This window comes from Hemiscyllium ocellatum, chromosome 21, assembly GCF_020745735.1.
Source record: "Hemiscyllium ocellatum isolate sHemOce1 chromosome 21, sHemOce1.pat.X.cur, whole genome shotgun sequence".
NCBI lineage: Eukaryota > Metazoa > Chordata > Chondrichthyes > Orectolobiformes > Hemiscylliidae > Hemiscyllium > Hemiscyllium ocellatum.
Window position 1 is genome coordinate 17257163 of NC_083421.1, and position 18363 is coordinate 17275525.

The 18363-nt window shown below is 44.8% G+C and overlaps 1 protein-coding gene across 1 annotated transcript in view; it reads right to left on the minus strand.

The window, feature by feature from the left end:
• The window catches only part of LOC132825999 (protein AMBP-like), a 36143-nt gene extending 23063 nt beyond the window's left edge, over window positions 1-13080 (minus strand). The window contains exons 1-3 of the mRNA XM_060841707.1: window positions 13018-13080; window positions 10986-11128; window positions 5982-6061 (exon numbers count right to left, since the gene is read on the minus strand). Coding sequence (XP_060697690.1) covers window positions 5982-6061; window positions 10986-11059 — 154 coding nt within the window. The 5' untranslated portion in view covers window positions 11060-11128; window positions 13018-13080. The remainder of the gene's footprint in view (window positions 1-5981; window positions 6062-10985; window positions 11129-13017) is intronic.
• Window positions 13081-18363: the final 5283 nt, after the last annotated feature.

The window sequence follows — 18363 nt, forward strand, 5'->3', positions numbered from 1 at the left end:
CTGCATAGAATTATTATTATTGCATTTAGTTCTGGTCACCTCATTGTAGGAAGGGTGTGGAGACTTTGGAGACAATGCAGAAGACATTTACTGGGATGCTGCCTGGATTGGAGAATTTGAGGTACAAGGTGAGGCGAGGAAACCTGAAGAAGGGCTTATGCCCAAAACGTCGATTCTCCTGCTCCTTGGATGCTGCTTGACATTTTTCCAGCAACACATTTTTCAGCTCAAAAGGATTGATGACAAGGTAAAAATTAAAGTATGAGAGAAAGTTTGCCAAAAATATAAAAACAAGGGACGGGAAGAGGACTTAAGGAGCCTGCGAAGGAATATATAGGTTAACTGAGTGGGCAAATATCTGACAAATCAAGTGCAAAGTGGGAAAGTGGGAAATAGTTCATTTTGGTAGAAGAATTAAACAGCAGCATATTATCTAAATGATGACAAATTGCAGAGCTCTGAGATGTAGAGAGATCTGAGTGTTCTAGTGCATGATTCACAGAAGATTAGTCTGCAGGTACAGCAAATAATCAGGTACGCGATTAGAATGCTATGTTTTATTGTGAGAGGGATTGAATACAAACGTAGGGAGTTATACTTCAGTTGTAGAGGGCATTGGTGCTATTGCAGGAGTACTTTATACAGTATTGGTTACCATATTGACAGAAGGATGTTAATGCGTCAGAAAAGGTTTACTAGATGAATGCCTAAAATGAGCACATTATCTTATGAGGAAAGATTAGACAGGTAATCCTCCGAATTTAGAAAAGTCAGAGATGATTTAATTGAGACATATAAGATCCTGCAGTGACTTGACTGGGTGGAATCTGAAAGACCAACCCAACAACGTCCTGGGCCAGAGCATCCACCACAACATCCACCTGATCTGGGGCATGATCTATAATTCCCAGAGGGCTGGTCAGTTGAATGCTTTTCTCTCCCTTGAACATGAAAAGGAGTTCAACAGAGTGGATCATGTGTGTCTGGTTAAGACTTTGTGAGCTTTCAGGTTTGGATGCATTTTGTCGCCCGGATCCAACTTCTACACACGGAGTGTCCTGTGAAAAGTAACGGGTCCCTTTACTTTGTTTTGGTTCATTTGTGGGATGTGGGCATTGCTGACTGGCTGGCATTCATTTCCTGTCCCTAATTGCCCTTGAGATGACGGTGGTGAGTTACCTTCTTGAACCACTGCAGTCCACCTGCTGTGGGTTGACATATAATGCCAGTCGGGAGGGAATTCCAGGATTTTAACCCAGTGACTGTAAAGGAACAGCAATATATTTCCAAGTCAGCATAGTGAGTGAGTTGGACGGGAAGTTGATAGCGATAGTGTTTCCATGTATCTGCTGTCCTTGCCCTTCTAGATGGAAGTGGTAGTGCTGATCTTTGGCGAATTTCTGCTGAGCATCAGTGATGGAGGGAATGGTTGCTTGTTAATGTAGTGTCAATCACGTGGGCTGTGTTATCCTGGATGGTGTCAAGCTTCTTGAGGATTTTTGGAGCTGCACTCATCCAAGCAAGCAAGGAGTATTCCAACACACACATGACCTGTGTCTTGTAAATGCTGAAGGAGCTGTGGGGAGTCAGGAGATGTTAGTTGCCACAGTATTCGCAGCCTCTGACCTGCTTTTGTAGCCACTGTGTTTGTGTGGTGAGTTCAGTTGCGTTTCTGGTCAATGATAACCCCAGGCTGTTAATATTGGGATATGCGGTGTTGATAGCGTTATTGAATGTCAAGAGTCGGTGGTTAGATTGTGTCTTCTTGGTGATGGTCATTTGTGTGGCACAAATGTTACTTGCCATGTGTGCGCAACATGGACTGCTTCATTGTCTGAGGAGTCACGAATGGTGCCAAATGCTGTGCAACCATCAGCAAATATCCCCACTTCTGACCTTATGATGGAGGGAAGGTCATTGATGAAGCAACTGAAGCTGGTTGGGCCTAGGACACTACCCAGAAGAAATCCGTCAAAGTTGTCTTGCGGCTGAAATGGCTGATCTACAACAGCCACAACCATCTTCCGATATGCCAGGTATGACTCCAACCACCTGACAATTTGCCCCCGATACCCATTGATTCCAGTTTTGCTCGGATTACTTGATGCCATACTCAGCAAAATGCAACCTTGATGTTAAGGGCTGTCACTCTCACCTTACCTCTAGAATTCAGCTCTTTTGTCCACATTTGAACCAAGGCTGTAATGAGGTCAGAAGCTGATTGGCCCTGGTGGAACCCAAACTGGGCATCACTGAACGGATTATTGCTGAGCAGGTGCTACTGGATAGCACTGTTGATGACACCTTCCATCACTTTACTAATGATCCAAAGTAGACTGATGGCACAGTAATTGGCCAGGTTGGATGTGTCTCGTTTTTATGTACATGACATACCTGGGCAATTTTCTACATTGTTGGGTAGATAGCAATGTTGTAACTGTACTGGAACAGCTTGTCTAGGTGGTGGCAAGTTCTGGAGCACAGGCCTTCAGTTGCTCTTGCCAAAATGTTGTCAGGGTCCATAGCCTTTGTCCATATCCACAGCCTTTTCTCGACATCACATGGAGTGAATTGAATTGTCTGAAGATTGCTATCTGTAATGCTGTGGACCACTGGAGGAGGTTTAGATGGATCATCCACTTGGCATTTCTGGCTGAAGATTGCTGTGAAACATTCAGCATTATCTTGCATTGATGTTCTGGCTCTTCCATCTTTGTGAATGGGGATACTTGTGAGTTGTTTATTTGTCCACCACCATTCATGATTGGATGTGGCAGGACTGAGAGCTTAGATCTGATCCGTTGGTTGTGAGATCACTTAACTGTGTCTATCACTTGCTGAGAATGCTGTTTTGCAAGTAGTCCTGTCTGCTGGCTTCACAAGGTTTACACTTCATTTTCAGGTTTGCTTGACTTGCCCTTCTGCATTCTCCATTGAATCAGGGTTGATAACCTGGCTTCAGTAATCATTGAGTGGGGGATATGCCGGCCCATGAAGTTACAGATTATGCTGGAGTACAACTCTGCTGCTGTTAATGGCTCACAGCATCTCGTGTATGCCCAGTCGTGAGTTGTTTGATCCATTTGAAGTCTATCCTATTTAGCACGGTGATAGTGACACACAATATGATGGAGGATATTATCAATGTGAAGGTGGGACTTCTCATAAGGACTATGTAGTGGTCACTCTTATTGATACTGTCATGGCCAGATGCATCAGCAGCTGACAGATTGGTAAGGATGAGGTCAGGTATGTTTTTACCTCTTGTTGGTTCAGACCCAGTCCAGGAGCTACGTCCTTTAGGACCCGACCAGCTTAATCAGCAGTACTGCTGCTGAGCTACTGTTCGTGGTGGACATTGAAATCTCCCACTCAGAGTACATTTTGCAACCTTGCCACCCTTAGTATTTATTCCAAGTATTGTTCGAGAGTGAGGAGAACTGATTCATCAGCCAAGGGAGGATGGTACATAGTAATCAGCAGGAGGTTTTCTTACCCATGTTTAACCTGAAGGCATGAGACTTCATAGGGTTCAGAGTCAATGTTGAAGACCCCCAGGGATACTCCCTAATAAACGTATCCCACTGTGCCACCACCTCTGTTGGGTCTCTCCTGCCCTGTGAGACAGGACATATCTAGGGATGATGATGGTGGTGTCTGGGACATTGTCTGTAGGGTATGATTCCGTGAATATGACTATGTCAGGCTGTTGCTTGATTAATCTGTGAGAAACCTCCTCCAATTTTGGCACTAGCCCCCAAATGTTAGTAAAGGGGGCTTTACAGGGTTGGCAGGCTGTTTCTGCCATTGTCTTTTCTGTTGCCTAGGTCAATGCCAGGTGATCCAGCTGATTTCATTTCTTTGAGACTTTGTAATAATTGGCACAAATGGCTTGCTGGGCATTTCAGAGGGCAATCCAGAGTCAACCACATTGCTGTGGATCTGGAGTCACATGTAGGCTAGACCAGGTGAGGATGGTGGATTTCCTTCCCCAAAGGACATCAGTGAACCAGATGGGTTTTTCTGAGAATTGACAATGGTTTTAGGTGAGACACCTATCAAGGCTGCACCCGAGCCAGTCAGCTTTATTCTCTGTGCATGGAGCCATTTCTGTGCCTCTTGCACAAGCAACAGTCAGGTTTAGTTCAGCGTGAGCCTTTCAGCAAATGCCGATGACATGCTCCTATGTTCATGGACCCAGCCAACCTGCAGAGTATGGGCAAGTATCAGGAGGAGTACTCTGCGACGTCCTCTGCAAGGATTAACTAAAGCAAGTATTTGGGACTTCTGATTGGTCCCTGGCAGGTGAAACCCCTGCCCGAGGAGCTCTGGTGCTTCATGTAGAATTCCATTCACCTCCTCCGTCCAAGATGACCAGTCACCTAGCACACTGGACAGGACTGCTCTAAGTGTTGTCCCGCAGGGCGTGAGTGCTGGTCATAAACCTACTGATAGCCGCCATGTTGTTGTCACCTCAGTCCCTCCCCTGGTTCTGTTACCACCATCCAGAAAAAAACTTGTTGACTTTTTCTGGGACAAGAAGCAACTCTGGGTCACCGCTGCAGTTCTGAGGTGGGAGAGCGAGGCACTTGTGTACCTTCTCTCACAGGTACCAACCTTCCACCTTCAGACCCTGCAGCCATACCTTTACTTTTAGCCTCCTTCAACATGGTGCACCGCGAAGACATATTTCTTCCGCCAGGTGTGCGGCCTCCAGTAAGACATGTAATACCTGTTCATGGGATGGGCTCAGCCTCGGGTCTTCTTCCAGGAATTGCCTATCTTCTATGTGGACCTGATCACTGTCTGGAAGGAGGAAGTCAGGTCTGCAGATGCTGGAAATCAGAGCCGAAAATGTGTTGCTGAAAAAGCCCAGCAAGTCAGGCAGCATCCAAGGAACAGGAAATTCGACATTTTGGGCTAAGCCCTTCTTATTCCTGAAGAAGGGCTTATGCCCGAAATGTCAAATTTCCTGTTCCTTGGATGCTGCCTGACCTGCCGTGATCACTGTCTGGGACCTAGTCGGCTCATGCTGGAGTTCTCCCCCTACGGGAGTGACAGCTCTTATCAGGGAGCCCTTGCTCAGGAACAGGTTCCTCCTTCAGCGTGATTTGCACTGCCGCAGGAAGGAAAGAGCTCGGGATGTGGCAATGACCTGAGCCGCGGTCGCACTGATGACAGAGGAGCAGGCTGTGTAATACTAGCACAGTTGACCGCGAGGGCTTCAGTCCACTTTTGGTTCATGACTCAGGCGCAGCCAGAGCCTGATGAAACCGAAGCAGTTCAGGCATGTGGTGGGCTTCCAGACGAATTAACCCCTGTCCACCCGCAACTCAACATCAACCCCGTGCAGCAGACTCTCCCCCTAGTGACGTGGTGCTCCATAGCTCAAGTGAAAGGCAGCTTCTCTGACTGTGCAGCATCTGAAGATTCAGCCAAGACTGTTTGGAGCTTGAGATTCTGCAGTGGAACTATTCTGATCACAGTCCCACAAACCACACTTCCTGCTTGACTCTGCTCATCTATTTGATCTTAAACGAAGATCCAATTGCTTCTCATCCTGCTCCAAACTGAATGGAAATGGCATCTCATTCCTCAGAGATCTATTTATGGTAACTAATGGACCAGATACTGAGCTCCTACACTTTGGCATTGCCTCCCTAAAACTACCTCAGCTTGTTTAAACATGTTCTTCATATCACCCTATTCAATATCCTTCTTATTATTCATAGCACATCGTTCAATACTCTTTCACATCTCCATTAAATATGTTTTATATCATTGTATTCAATATCCTTTATATAACCCCATTCAATATCTTTCATACCACCCAATTCATTATCCTCATATCTCTCCGTTGATTATCCATTTGGCCATCTCTCCTGTTTCATATTTTCCTTCACGCCTCGGTAAAGAAGCTCTGGACATGGATAATGCTCAATGCAATTCTTAATTGATTTGTGTTGACAGCTTTCTCCTACCTCCAGTGGAATTAAATACAAAGTGTCCTGCAATGTCTTTCATCATGTAACGTCCCACATGCTGAATGCAGGTTCCATTCCTAATAATGAAAGGAGAAAGCATGGAGATAAACTTTTTGGAGAACAGAACTGCAGTATTACTACAATCTGGTCATGTTTTAGACAGCAGCAAGCCAGAGATGTGGTGGTGAACCAGTAATGACATGGGATCTGGTAGTGGGTCTGGGTATCTAGTTGTCCATCTCTAGCTCCAAGGGATCTTGTGGTAAATCAGCAATTGAGTGTCGCACACTGGGGTTTCTGGTGAAGAGTCTCTACTCCTGGGGCATCTGATGGTGAGTCTCTCATGTTATGGGCTTTGATGGTGAGATTCTAGCCCTGGGGCATCTGGTGTACTCTTGAATGTTGGGAATCTGATGGTAAGTGTTTCGTCCTGGAAGATGTGATTGTGGGTCTCTGGTACTAAAAGGTCTGATGGTGAATCTCTAGTTCAATGGAATTTAGTGGAGTCTCCGGTCCTGGGGACCTGACGCTAATTCTCTGGCTCTGTTGGATCTAATGGTGAGACTTTAGTGCTGGAGGGTCAGATTATGAACCACTAATGCTGGGGGATCGGGTTTTTACTTTCTGGTGCTAAAGATCTGACAATAGGTCTCTAGTGCTGCTGAATCTGTTGGTGGGTCGGTGTTGTAAGGGGATCTGTTGGCGATTCTGTATTGTTGCTGGCTCTGTTGGTGGGTCTATACTACTAGGGTAACTGTTGGTGGGTCTGTACTGTTAGGGGAACTGTTGGTGGGTCTGTATTGTGAGACATTTTTAAAATGTATTTGTGGGATGTGGGCATCACTGGCTGGCCAGCATTTATTGCCCATCTCCAGTTGCCTTTGAGAAGGCAATGGTGAGCTATCTTCTTGAATCAGTAGCTGTGTGTTGGCCCACATTGCCCTTGAGAATTCAGAATCTTGACTAGAGACAGTGAAGGAGCAGCAATATAGTGGCTTGGAGGGGAACTTGCACCCAGTGGTGTTCCTAAATATCTGCTGTCCTTCTCTTTCAAGATAGAAGGGGGTCATGGGTTTGGAAAGTGTTGCTAAGAATTATTGGTACACTTCTGCCATGCATAATGTAGATAGTACACACTGCTGCTACTGAGTGTTGGTGGTTGAGGAAGTGTCCACTTGCAGGTGTGGTGCCAATCAAGTGGACAAGGGGCATCAGGAGGTGAGTTACTTACCAGAATATTCCTAGCCTCTGACCTTCACTGTGTTTATGTGGTGAGTCCAGTTAAGTTTCTTATCAATGCTAACCCTCAGGCTGTTGATGGGGAGGGGATTTCAATCATGGTACCACCATTGAATATCAAGAGCCGGTGGTTAGATGGCTCTTACTGGAGAAGGCCATTGCCTGGAAATTTTGTGGCATGAATTTTACTTGCCATGTGTCAGCTCAAGCCTGGATATTGTCCAAATGTTGTTGCATGTGAACATGGACTGCTACAGTACATGAGGAATCACAAATTTGGTTCAGATCCTGGAGGCAGAGAGGTCACGAGGTCACCAGGAAGCAGCAGAGCCTATTGGGATACGTGAATATACAGTTTAAAGTACTTACTTTCAGGTTGGGCATTGTTTAGCTTGTGGAGGCTGTTGGAGAGGTCACAAGGTTACATATTTGGGTGGTTGCTTTACATGAAACACTTCTAGGGTCATGTCTCCCACCCATCCTCCATCTCTAACCAAAATGTCCTGTGCATCGGTTGATAAGGTGACAAGTGTTTTCTTTCCTGTTTCATTTTTTTCAGCGATCTGTTGGGAATTCAGAAGTAGTGGGAATGGAGGTTAGGGCAGTTGAATGTTCCTCCTGCAGTATGTGGGAGGTAAGGGTCGCCTCTGGTTTCCCTGCTGACCTCTTTGTGGGAAGTGCAACCAACTCCACCTCCTCGAGAACTGTGCTCAGCTCATTTAGGAGGTGGAGGAGGTTATTGAGAGGAGCTACAGGGAGGTAGTTACTCCACAGCCACATGAAGAAGGTAGATGGGTTACCGTCAGGGGTAGGAAAGGGAACTGGCAGGCGGTGTATGGATCTCCTGTGGTGGTTCCCCTCGACAACAAGTATACCATTTTGGATGCTCTTCAGTGGGGTGGGGTGGGGTGGGTGGTTGTTAAACTAATGCAGCAGGAGGATGAGGATGAGAACCTGAATTATACTTCCAATGTACAGGTGGTTGAGGGTAGTGAGGCAGGGATAGGTGTACAAGGCCGCAAGCGGGCACCGGCAATCAGAATGTTGGTGTGAAGTGTGTGTACTTCAATGCCAGGAGCATCTGGAATACGGCGGGTGAACGTGCAGCATGGGTTGGTGCCTGGGATTTCGAGGTTGTGGCCATTTTAGAGAAATGGCTAGAGGAGGGACAGGAATGGTTATTGCAGGTTCCAAGATTTAGATGTTTCAGTGAGAACAGAGAAGATAGTAAAAAAGGGGGGTAGGACATTGTTCATCAAGGGTAGTATTACAGCAGCTGAGATAACACGTGAGACTCAACCACCGAGGTAGCTTGGGCTGACGTTAGAAACAGGAATGAAGAGATCACCCTGTTGGGAGTTTTCTATAGGCTCCCAAATTGTTCCAGGGATGTAGAGGAAAGGATAGCAAAGATGATTCTTGATAGGAGCAAGAGTAACAGGTTAGTTGTTATGGGGACTTTAACTTTCCCAACATTTACTGGGAATACTATAGTTCAAGTTGTTTAGATGGATCAGTTTTTGTTCAAAGTGTACAGGAGGGTTTTCTGACAAAGTATGTAGACCGGCCAACAAGGGGAGATGCCATATTGGATTTGGTACTGGTAATGAACCCGACCAGGAATTAGATTTGGAGGTAGGTGAGTGCTTTGGCGATAGTGACCACAATTCAATTATGTTTACGATAGCAAAGGGCAGGGATAGGTATATACCACAGGGAAAGAGGTATAACTGGGTGAAGGGCAATTATGATGTGATTAAGCAAGATTTAGGATGCAAAGGATGGGGAAGGAAACAGCAGGGGATGAACACACTTCAAATGTGGAGCTTATTCAGGGAACAGCTACTGTGGGTCCTTGATAAGTATACACCTATCAGGCAGGGAGATAGTTGTCGAGAGAGGGAGCCATGGTTTATGGAAGTTGAAGCCCTTGTCAAGAGGAAGAAGAGGCATATGTGAGGATGAGACGTGAAGACTTAGTTAGGGGGTTTGAGAGTTACAGGTTAGTCAGCAAAGATCGAAAGAGAGGGCTAAGAAGAGCCAGGAGGGGACATGAGAAATTGTTGGTAGATAGGTTCAAAGAAAACCTTGAGGCCTTCTATAGGTATATCAGGAATAAAAGAATGATTAGAGTAAGCTTAGGACCAATCAACGATAGTAGTGGAAAGTTGTGTGTGGAGTCGGAGGGCATAGGGGAAATGCTTAATGAATACTTTTAGTCAGTATTCACATTGGAAAAGGGCAATGTTAGTGAGAATACAGAGATACAGGCTACAAGATTAGATGGGATTAAGATTGACAAAGAGGAGGTTTTAGCAATTTTGGAAGATCTGAAAATAGATAAGACCCTGGCTGGATGAGATTTATCCTCAGATTCTTTGGGAGGAGATATGTATGGCATACAGGGGAACTTAGCTGCCTGGATACAGAATTGGCTGGCCAACAGAAGACAGCGAGTGGTAGTAGAAGGAAAATATTCTGCCTGAAAGTCAGTGGTGAGTGGTGTTCCATAGGGGTCTATCCTTGGGCCTCTACTGTTTATAATTTTTATTAATGACTTGGATGAGGGGATTGAAGGATGGGTCAGCAAGTTTGCAGACGACACAAAGGTTGGAGATGTTGTTGACAGTATAAAGGGCTGTTGTAGACGACTGCAGCGGGACATTGACAGGATGCAGAAATGGACTGAGAGGTGGCAGATGGAGTTCAACCTGGATAAATGCAAGGTGATACATTTTGGAAGGTCGAATTTGAAAGCTGAGCACAGGATTAAGGATAGGATTCTTGGCAGTGTGGAGGAACAGAGGGATCTTGGTGTGCAGGTACATAGATTCCTAAAAATGGCCACCCAAGTGGACAGGGTTGTTAAGAAAGCATATGGTGTTTTGGCTTTCATTAACAGGGGGATTGAGTTTAAGAGTCATGAGATCTTGTTGCAGCTCTATAAAACTTTGGTTAAACCGCACTTGGAATTCTGCATCCAGTTCTGGTCGCCCTATTATAGGAAAGATGTGGATGCTTTGGAGAGAGTTCAGAGGAGGTTTACCAGGATGCTGCCTGGACTGGAGGACTTATCTTATGAAGAGAGGTTGACTGAGCTCGGACGTTTTTCATTGGAGAAAAGGAGGAGGAGATGGGATCTAATTGAGGTGTACAAGATAATGAGAGGCATAGATCGAGTCGATAGTCAGAGACTATTTCCCAGGGCAGAAACAGCTAACACAAAGGGTCATAGTTTTAAGCTGGTTGGAGGAAAGTATAGAGGGGATGTCAGAGGTGAGTTCTTTACACAGAGAGTTGTGAGAGCATGGAATGCATTGCCAGCAGCAGTTGTGGAAGCAAGGTCACTGGGGACATTTAAGAGACTGCTGGACATGCATATGGTCACAGAAATGTGAGGGTGCATACATGAGGATCAATGGTCGCACAACATCGTGGGCTGAAGGGCCTGTTCTGTGCTGTACTGTTCTATGTTCCACACAGAGAGTCGCCTGAGGAGGGAAATGAACCTGGGTCTCTGGCATTGTGAGGCAGTAGTGCTAACCACTGCGCCACCGTACCGCCCATTCTAAACATTACACACTGCACTGTCAATTCCTCACACGGTACAGTCTGCTCCACACACTACACTCTGCAGCGCTGATTCTGAATTAAAGTCAGACAGCAGAAATGTTAACTGTGCTTCTCATTCTCACTTGCCATGTCCCATAAATATTACCTAAATATCACTGGTAATTTTGAATCGCTGGATATCACACTCACCGATCATAATGAAAGGTGCCAATGAATGTATTTGATTCCTCGGATGTTGATAATACTATCTTGTGAATTGTCATTACTTCCTTATATTGATTGAACCAGGAACAATTACATCCAGTTGCAAGTGCAAACCATGTCCCAAGAAACTGAGGAAAAACAAGATAGTTAAAACTATAAAATATAATTTAATACAACCACCTTTGTGTTGTATTAAACCAAAAACATTCATTTGCATTTATATGACATCTTTAACATAACAAAAACTTCCACATGTTACATAGGATTGTGATAAACCAATGTATAGCTGAGCCACAGAAGGAACTATTAAGACATAAGTACGGTCAAAGTGGGGGTTTGAAGGGTCGCCTTAAAATGGTTCCAGAGCCAAGGGCCCAGACATGCGCAGGCACACCCATCAATGGTGGGGCAAATTAAAGTGAGGAAGCTAAAGAAGTTAGAATTGGAAAAATGTAAATCTCTCAAAGAGTTGTGAAGCTGGAGGAGGTTCCAGCAGTTGGGTAGGCTGAGGTCATGGAGGGATTTCAAAAATCAGGATAAGAATTTTAAATTTGAGACGTTGCTAATCAGAAGCATAAATCAGTGAGGATACTGAGAGCAAGGACACAGGAGCCATGTTCAGGATGATTTGGAGTTTCTGGCTGGTAGGAAGGATGTAGGATGCTGTCCAGGAGTAAGTTGGAATTGTCTGGTCAGATGATAACTACAGCACCGAAGGACGCTTTCAGCAAGAGAGGGACTCAGGCAAATCTGAAATCAGTTATAGGGTTGAAAAGTAGCCAGTTTATTGTTGTTGCAAAGATGTAGTTGGAAACTCATCTCTGATGAGATATAACAGTTAAGTTGAGAAGAGTCTGATTCAGCCACAGAGGTTTCATGGGAGAGAGATGGCGTTGGGAATTTGGGAATGCAATTTGGACCAAAAATGATGGGTTCTAGTCTTCCCAAGGTTTAAGTAGGGGTTGTTTCGGCTCATCCAGCAATGGATATTGATCCTCAGGTCAAATAGAATCAAATAGTTATTCGGCCCATCAAGTCTGCTTCACCTTTCAATGAGATTGTGGTCTATCTGCTTGAAGCCTCAACTCCACTTACCTTTTTGACCTCTGAAACCCTCATTGATGAAAATCCCTCTAACTCAGCCTCAAGAACATTCAATGACTCAACCTCCTCTGCTTTCTGAGGGGAGAGGTATCCAAAGTTTAACCATCTCCTGAGAGAAGAAATTCCTCCTCTCCTTCTCTGTTTAAGTGGGAGTGCCTTTCTTTTCAAGTGGTCCCCTGATTCCAGATACCTACATCAAAAGGAACATCCTCTCCACATCTACCCCACCAACACACTTCAGAATGGTACCTTTATGGTCACCTACTCAACAGTTCCTTGTGATTAACTCCTTCATTCCAGGAACTGTCTAAGTGAACTATTCCGGCTTACGAAAGGATACCAAACCTGCAACCAATTCTCAAGGTACAACCTCTATCCAATTGTAGCAAAAGACCCCTACTTTTACACACATCCACTTGCCTGGATGGGTGCAGCTCCAACAATATTCTTGGTTGACACCATCCAGGACAAAGCAGCCCCATTGATTGGAATACCACATCCACAGGCACTCACACTCTCCACCACCAATGTTCAGTTGTTGCACCATCGACACTGCACTGCAGAAATTCGCCATAGTTCCTTTAACAACACCTTTCAAATCAACACTCTGTACCAAAGACAAGGCAGCAGATATATGGGAAACACCTACAAGTTCCCCTCCAAGCAAAACTCCTCATCCTAACTGAGAGATAAATTGCTGTAGCTGGGTCAAAGTCCTGCAAGCCCCATTCTAAAGACATTGTGGGTCAAGCTACAGCACATTGTTCAAGAAGGTGGCTGACCACCACCTACTGAAGGGACTGGCAATAAATGCTGGAACAGCCAGAGATGCCCATATCCCATAATTGAATTTTTAAAAAAAAGGACTACAGTCTCAAATCAAATTTACTGTGCTAAATCTAATATCAATTACCTGATTTATATCAAAGTTTTCCTGAATCTGATCATTGGCAGTTTCACTCAGTGACTCAGCAGCTGCAGTTCCCAAGGAGAGCACGGCAACCAACAACACAACACCCCACCTCATTTTCTCTGGTCAGTTCTGGTCTGATCCAAAACGGCAGGAATGAGCAACAACATGCAGCAACAGAGACCTATGTAACTCAGGATTTCCCAATCCTGGATTAATTTCAAGAAAGAATGGTCAAACATCTAGTGCTGATGTTTCTCATTAATCATTAATGACAGTTTAACCCAGAGACTATGAGACACAGTAAATCCCAAGGGAAGGTCACAGGGACAGGATTACACAGGGAGGGGGTTGGATCAGGTGGATCATGCTTGGTCATTGGTTATTATTTGGTAATGTGTTTCAACTGGAAATTTCAAATTCTGTGAGTTTTTGGGTGCATTGGGGTTTGAGGTGTTGTATGGATTAGTGTGCCACATTACTATTGAAAGTGAATTTCTCATTGACAATTAGCTGGCAATGAATTATTGAGGAATTGCAAATCAACATTGAATGTTTGACCATTAAATAATGCTTGGATCGCATTGAAGAGCAACTGTGAGAATGTAATTCAATAAAGGGAACCGACATATGGTTTCTCACCTCATGAATTCATCACACTCGCCAGTCATCTCCATACTTGAGGGAGAGGCAAGCTCTGTCCTAGATCCCCAAGGTCACATCAGGCAGCGTTAATTCCAGGTGAGCTGACAGTGAGAATTTTGAGAGAGAAGGTAGCGAGAATTCCGACAAAGCAGGCAGTGTAAATATTGAGAGAGTAGATAGTGAGAATTCCGAGAGAGTGGTTACAACATAGAACATGACAGTACAGGAACAAACCTTTCGGTAACTGTCATTACTGATTAATGAGAAACATCAGCACTAGATGTTTGACCATCCTTTCTTGTAATTAATCCAGGATTGGGAAATCCTGAGTTACATAGGTCTCTGTTGTTGCATGTTGTTGCTCACTTCTGTCATTTTGCATCAGACCAGAGCTGACCAGAGAAAATGAGGTGTGGTGTTGTGCTGAACGTGACGCCAAATTAACCAAATCCCCTCTGCCTGCCTTTGGTCCATATTCCTACACTCTTTGCATGTTAAGATTAGATTAGACTTACAGTGTGGAAACAGGCCCTTCGGCCCAACAAGTCCACACCGACCCGCCGAAGCGCAACCCACCCATACCCCTTACCTAACACTATGGGCAATTTAGCTTGGCCAATTCACCTGACCTGCACATCTTTGGACTGTGGGAGGAAACCGGAGCACCCGGAGGAAACCCACGCAGACACGGGGAGAACGTGCAAACTCCACACAGTCAGTCGCCTGAGTCGGGAATTGAACCCGGGTCTACAGGCGCTGTGAGGCAGCAGTGCTAACCACTGTGCCACCGTGCCGCCCACCTGTGCCACCGTGCCGCCCACCACGGGGGCTTACATAAAGATTCCTTAAACACCCCTACTGTGTCTGCTTCACCATGACCACAACCCCAGTAGTGCATTCCAGACACCTACCACTCTCTTGTAAAAATAACCTTGCCCCTCACATCTCCTTTGACCTTTCCCACACTCACCTTAAATGTATGCCACCTGCTTTTAGACATTTCAACTCTGGGAAAAAAATTCTGACTATCAACCCTATCCATGCATTTCGTAACTTTATAAACTTCTATCAAGTTTCTCCTCAGCCTCCACTGCTCTTGAAGAACAACCTGACCTTTTCTAGCCTCTCCTTATGGCTCATATCCTGTAATCCAGGCAGCATCCTGGTAAACCTCTTCTGCACCCTTTCTAATGCCACCACATCCTTCCTGTAATGTGGCAACCAAAATTGAATGCAATACTCCAAATGTGGCCTAACCAAAGTCTTATAGAACTGCAACATTACATCCTGTCTTTTTTACTGAATTCTCTGACCAGTAAAGGCAAACATACCATACACTGTCTTTAGCACCCTATCTAATTGCGTGACCACTTTCAGGGAGTTATGAACATGAACCCCCAAGATCCCTGTGTACCTCAATGTTGTTCAGGGTCCTATCATTTGCTGTATATTTTCCCTTAACATTTGATCTCCCAAAGTGCAGCACCTTCCAATTATCCAGATTAAATTTCATTTGCCATTTCTCCACCCACATCTGCAACTGATGTACATCCTGCTGTTTTCTTTGACAACCTTCTGCACTATCCATAATTCCCCCAAACTTTGTGTCATCTGCAAACGTACTAACCCACTCACCCACATTTACATTGAATAGTGAGAATTCTGGGTGACAAGGCAGTGAGGATACTGAGAGAGCAGACTGTGAGATTCCTGGAACAGTAGACAGTATATGAGGAATACGCTGAGGCAAGGGTTTTGATTAGTTACTTCACACTTGGTCATCGGTTACTTTTCAGTAATGTGCATACCTCCTGGGATTTGCAAATTCCACATTTTCCATTGCTTCAAAAACTCTGTTTGTCTTTAGATTCATTGGGATTTGAGTGGGAAATGGATCTATGGTCCAACCCAGTCACCCCGTGGCTCAACACTTTAACTCTCCCTCCCACTCCACCGAGGACATGCAGGTCCTTGGACTCCTCCACCGGCAGAACACAACTACACGACGGCAGTCTGCACATTCCAGTCTATTCTAACTCTGTGAACGGCTTCCATCGTATTAACATTCTTCTGTAAGTACGTTGTCCAGTACATAGAACATTAGGGCGCAGTACAGGCCCTTCAGCCCTCGATGTTGTGCCGACCCATAGAACCAATCTGAAGCCTATCAATCCTACACTATTCCATTTTCATCCATATGTTTATCCAATGACCATTCAATGCTCTTAAAGTTGGAGAGCCTACTACTGTTGCAGGCAGGGCGTTCCATGCCCCTACTACTCTCTGAGTAAAGAAACTACCTCTGACACCTGTCCTATATCTATCACCTCTCAATTTAAAGCTGTGCTAGCCATTACCATCCAAGGAAAAAGGCTCTCACTGTCCACCCTATCTAACCCTCTGATTATCTTATATGTCTCAATTAAGTCACCTTGCAACCTTCTTCTCTCTAATGAAAACAGCCTTAAGTCCGTCAGCCTTTCCTCATAAGATCTTCCCTGCATACCAGGCAACATCCTAGTAAATTTCCCCTGAACCCTTTCCAAAGCTTCCACATCCTTCCTATAATGTGGTGACCAGAACTCCAAGTGCGACCGCAGCAGAGTTTTGTACAGCTGCAGTATGTACCCATTGCTGCAGAGAAATACACAAATAGGAAAGGTTTGGGGGGATATGGGACAGCCATAGGCAAGTGGGACAAGATTTATTTGGGATTATATTTGGAATGGACAGGTTGGACCGGAAGGTCTGTTCCTGTGCTGTATGACTGTATGACGCTATGTGAGGTCATCCATTTTGGTAGGAAGAAAATAAAAATGGGTTATTATAAAAATTGCAGTTTGCAAGGGAATAATTGCAGAGGGGCCTGGGTGTCCTTGTAGATGAATCATAAAACATTGGTTTGCAGGTGCAGCAGGCAATTAAGAAGGTAAATGGAATATTGCCCTTCTTTGCGAGAGAGATGTTTAAAAATAGGGAGGCTATGCTGCAGCTGTACAAGGAGCTGATGAGGCCACACCTGGAGTACTATGTACAGATTTGGTCTTCTTACTTGAGGAAGAATGTACTGACGCTGGAGGGGGTGCAGAGACGGTTAACTTGGTTGAGACCAACATTGAAAGAATTGGCTTATGAGGAGAGATTGAATAGACTGGGTCTATCCTCAGTGAAATTTAGAAAGGTATTGGGAGATGTTATAGAAACATATAAAATTATGAAGGGAACAGATAGGATAGAAGCAGGGAGGTTGTCTCCACTTGAGCGTACCAGGACTACAGTCTCTGTATGTATTTATGAAAACAGTAGTCTCTGGGAATTTTGTACAGAATAACAGTCACTGGAAAGATTACAGAGAACTGCAATAACTATGTATATAGTAGAGAACAGCAGTCACTGTGTATATTTTAGAGAGTAGCAGTCCCCGTCTACACTACAGAGAGCAGCAATCCCTGCCTACATGAGAGAGAGAGAGTGAGGACTGCAGATGCTGGAAATCAGAGCTGAGAATGTGTTGCTGGAAAAGCGCAGCAGGTCAGGCAGCATCCAAGGAGCAGGAGAAGTGACGTTTCGAGCATGAGCCCTTCTTCAGGAATGAGGGGCTCATTCCTGAAGAAGAGCTCATACCCGAAACGTCGATTCTCCTGCTCCTTGGATGCTGCCTGACCTGCTGCGCTTTTCCAGCAACATATTTTCAGTACATGAAAGAGACCAGCAGTTAGTAAGTTTTTGAGAAGATCTATAGCTCAGGTTAAGGTTCTGGATGTAGGTTTGATCGCTGTGTTTTGTCACCATATGAGGTAACATCTTCAGTGAGCCTCCAGATGAAGCACTGCTAAGGATTCCTGCTTTCTATTGATATGTTTGGGTTTCTTTGGGTTGGTGATGTCATTTCCTATTGTTATGTCATTTCCTGTGGTGATGTCATTTCCTGTTCTTTTTCTCAGGGGGTCCAAGTCAATGTGTTTACTGATAGAGTTCCAGTTGAAAGGCCATGCATCTAGGAATTCTCATGCATGTCTCTGTTTGGCTTGTCCGAGGATGGATGTGTTGTCCCAGTCGAAGTGGTGTCCTTCCTTATCTGTATGTACATTTGACAAACAGGCAGAAAACTAGCCACCAGGATACATGAACATCAACTAGCCACAAGACGACATGATGCTTTATCACTAGTATCCTTACATACCCCAAAGTCAGTACAAAAGACTCAGGGGAAGGTACAAAACATTTTTATTGGCCTGGAATACACAAGGATGTGGTTACCTTTTGCTAGATGTGTAATACATGCCAAATAGTAGATAAGCCACAGGTGGTAATAAAACCAGCACCTTTGATGCTCATTCCTGCATTTGAAGAATCTTTCACCAGGGTTATAATTGATTGTGTAGGTCCCCTCCTAAGAACTAAAAGTGGGAACCAGTACTTGTTAATTCTAATGGTTGTGTGTCCAAGATTTCCCGAGATAATTCCATCACGGAGTATCAAGGAAAAAAAGGGTAGTAGAAGAGTTAGTAGCTTTCTTCACACGGTATGGGCTACCCAGAGAGATTCAGTCGGACCAAGGTCAAATTTTAATACTAGGTCCCTGGTGCTATGAGACAGCAGTGCTAACCACTGAGCCACTTTGACTCTAGCACCTTAGACCACACTCACAAACCATCCATTCGAAACAGAGAGGAGGCAACATTTTCACCCTCGGAAGGATTG